Source organism: Austrofundulus limnaeus, unplaced genomic scaffold, assembly GCF_001266775.1.
Source record: "Austrofundulus limnaeus strain Quisiro unplaced genomic scaffold, Austrofundulus_limnaeus-1.0 Scaffold672, whole genome shotgun sequence".
Classification (NCBI taxonomy): Eukaryota; Metazoa; Chordata; class Actinopteri; order Cyprinodontiformes; family Rivulidae; genus Austrofundulus; species Austrofundulus limnaeus.
This window is the reverse complement of record NW_013953074.1, coordinates 97,717-100,554: the sequence shown is the minus strand read 5'-3', so window position 1 is coordinate 100,554 and position 2,838 is coordinate 97,717. Positions and strand designations below refer to the sequence as shown.

Sequence of the window (2,838 nt, the reverse complement as noted above, 5' to 3'; positions counted from 1 at the left end):
TACCAAGATGCCTCTTTGCTTCGGACTTCTTGTCCTTTGTAAAAATATTAAATAATAAATAATATCTAATATACAACATAACCAGTGTGGAGTGCAGCTAATCAACCAGGGTAGGTTTACTGTGAGATCAGACAGTAACTTGTGTACATAAAGTATGTATAAGTACTTTTGGTTGGGGTAATAATACGACATGTTAAAGTAAACAGGTTGGCTCCACGTCTTCCAGTGACGTTTCACAGTGAGACGTTACCCTGATGTGACCCAGAAGAACTGCAGCCATGTTTGGTTCTGTCCCCACAGGAAGTCAGTGCGTTTGGAGAGAACGGCGAGGGAGACGACCTGGACGTGTGGACGGTTCAGTGCGATGGCGAGTACTGGGAGCGGGACGACGTGGTGCGCTTCAAACACGTGGGCACCGACGTCTTCCTGAGCATCACCGGCGAGCAGTACGGACACCCCATCCGAGGTCAGAGGGAGGTGCACGGCATGAACTCCCCCAGCCAGCACAACTTCTGGCGCACGATGGAGGGGGTCTTCATCCAGCCCAGCCTGGAGCCACTGCGCCACGATGAGCTGTGACATCATCACTCAGGGACAGAAGGTCTGGAGACGTGGGGGCTTCCCACGACCGATTGTTGAGTAAATGAAGTGACTCTTAAAAACGTGATGGTTAGAACCTGTGTTCGTCCTGCTGCTTTTACTGGTTTCTTCTTTGTTTTTGTTATTTTTACGTGAAATAGCCTGTTTAAAACTGAAGGTCTCTGAGTTAAACACACTGAGTTTCACTTCTTATTCATCTCTGACATAATCTCATGGGAGAGAGCAGGGGAGAGGATTCAGATTGTTCTTTAAAAGATAAACTCTCTGTTGGTAATAATGATGTTTGAAGTTTTTATTTGTTCTGGTAGCAGTGAATAAATGACAGTACAGCACTGTTAGAACTGTGACTCCTGCTCTGATGAACAATTTTTGTTTTACTTGGGAAATTAAACCTCTGTGACCCAGCAACACATAAGTCGAAGTATCAGAAGATGAGATGGAAATAAAACAAGTCCTGCTCAGAACTACACTCCTGCTAAACTTGAACCACTGAGGAGACTGATTCTGTAAAACAGTTCAGCCTCAGAGACATACTGTTTGAGAGGAACATTTAAAAGATGACATTTTGCTGATAACAGAAGTCTGCACACCTTGAAACTAATAATTATTTGAAGCATCTTCTGGTTTAAGTCCAGCCTCCATCATGGCAGGAGGTTCTCAGCAGACAGCAGGACCTTTTGAAGCTGGTCTTCTTTTTACATAACTAATAAAGTCTGGTGTAGAAGAAGAATTCTGTTTGTTACATTCGTTTTGATTATATTCAAGAATATTCCTCTAGTTAACCATCTTCACGACATCCGTCCCTCTCTAAACATATGTCCATACAGACAAACACACAAGGTTTGAAGACTCCTCCATGTGGCACCTCCTCTACAAACCCCACAGCTTTCACCTGCATCAGGTCTGTTTCAACGTCTTGGGTTGAAACAGTTCAGCACTGATGTGATGTAATGAGGCTTTGTTCAATGTAGTCACGTGATCATGGGCTCTCTAAAACAGCACTCCTAACATCCTCTCTCCACAGCAAAAATGTACAAAACAGGGTTTGCAATAAAGGACAGCACTTCAAAAGCAGATACAAGATATAATGAGACAATGGAAAGATAAGTTTAAAGATCATAAGGGAGATTTATATCTTAAGGATAGGAAATACAATAAAATATAGCTAGGAGAAGGAAAAAACAGACAATAAATAAATGACTCATTTGCTGAAAACTGGAGCAGGAGGTGTCTAACATGTTACCCTAACATCATTGGTACAGAAAGACTCACCTTGTGTTCCACAGAGACTCTTGTGTAAGCCTCAAACTGCCTGTCTTTGTTGCCTCTTCAGATTCCCTCACTGTTATGTGGATGTTTTCAGAGAGGAACCTCACCTGTAATCATCACTGCACTTTCCTGCAGGTGTGCAGCCTACATGAGGAAGCTGCTCTCTCCCTACACTTCTGTTTCTGGCTGTTCTCCCCAACTACTCATTTTTTTAATTTCAATAAAACCTTTAGTTAACTCCACCATTTCTGTCTTGTGGTCTCATTATTTTTACATCCTTTAGAGCCAGCTGGTTTAACACTTGCCTAATGAAATCAGTGACCTGCAACAAAGACAAAATTTCTTACTCCAACTCAGAGTTGTAAAGTAACTAAATACAAATACTTTGCTACTGTAATTAAGTAGAAAATTTGATTCTTTACTTGAATAATTTTTTTCAGCTGATTTTTACTTCTACTCCTTACATTTTCATACAATTATATGTACTTTCTACTCCATGCATTTTAAAAAAGGCAAAAAGTTGTTTTTCCGGCTTGTTTATTTTTTTAATTGAAAACTTAAAATCAGAGGCATCTTTTCAAWGAGAGCAGAGGATGAAGCTAAATGAAGACCAACAAAGAAGACGGGAATGTGCTGAGGCAACAGACAGCTGACAGCCCAGATTAACCTGGATCTGACCCAACAATCGGAGAGGATCAGTGGAAATGGGACATTAGGTAAAGTAGTGTACTAAGTCACCAGTCACTGAATATTAAAATTGTGATTGTCAGGAAATATTTGACACCTTCAATAAGGTTTTCAAAATAGACCCATATAACACACATGTTAGCACACAGCCTGTCAGGGATGAGGCTATATGTAGAGGTTCTTATTTTTATACACTTTTACACTCATCTGATACATGTGTCCTTAAAGTCACTTTACATTTTTACAGATGTCCTACTAAATAAAATTTAGACACATCTTATT

General features: G+C 40.5%; 1 protein-coding gene across 1 annotated transcript in view; it reads left to right on the top strand.

Moving 5' to 3' along the window:
• sdf2l1 (stromal cell-derived factor 2-like 1) overlaps positions 1 to 2,111 on the top strand; it is a gene marked incomplete in the record, with an annotated part of 6,125 nt that extends 4,014 nt beyond the window's left edge. The window contains 1 exon segment of the mRNA XM_014027685.1: positions 301 to 2,111. Coding sequence (XP_013883139.1) covers positions 301 to 579 — 279 coding nt within the window.
• Positions 2,112 to 2,838: the final 727 nt, after the last annotated feature.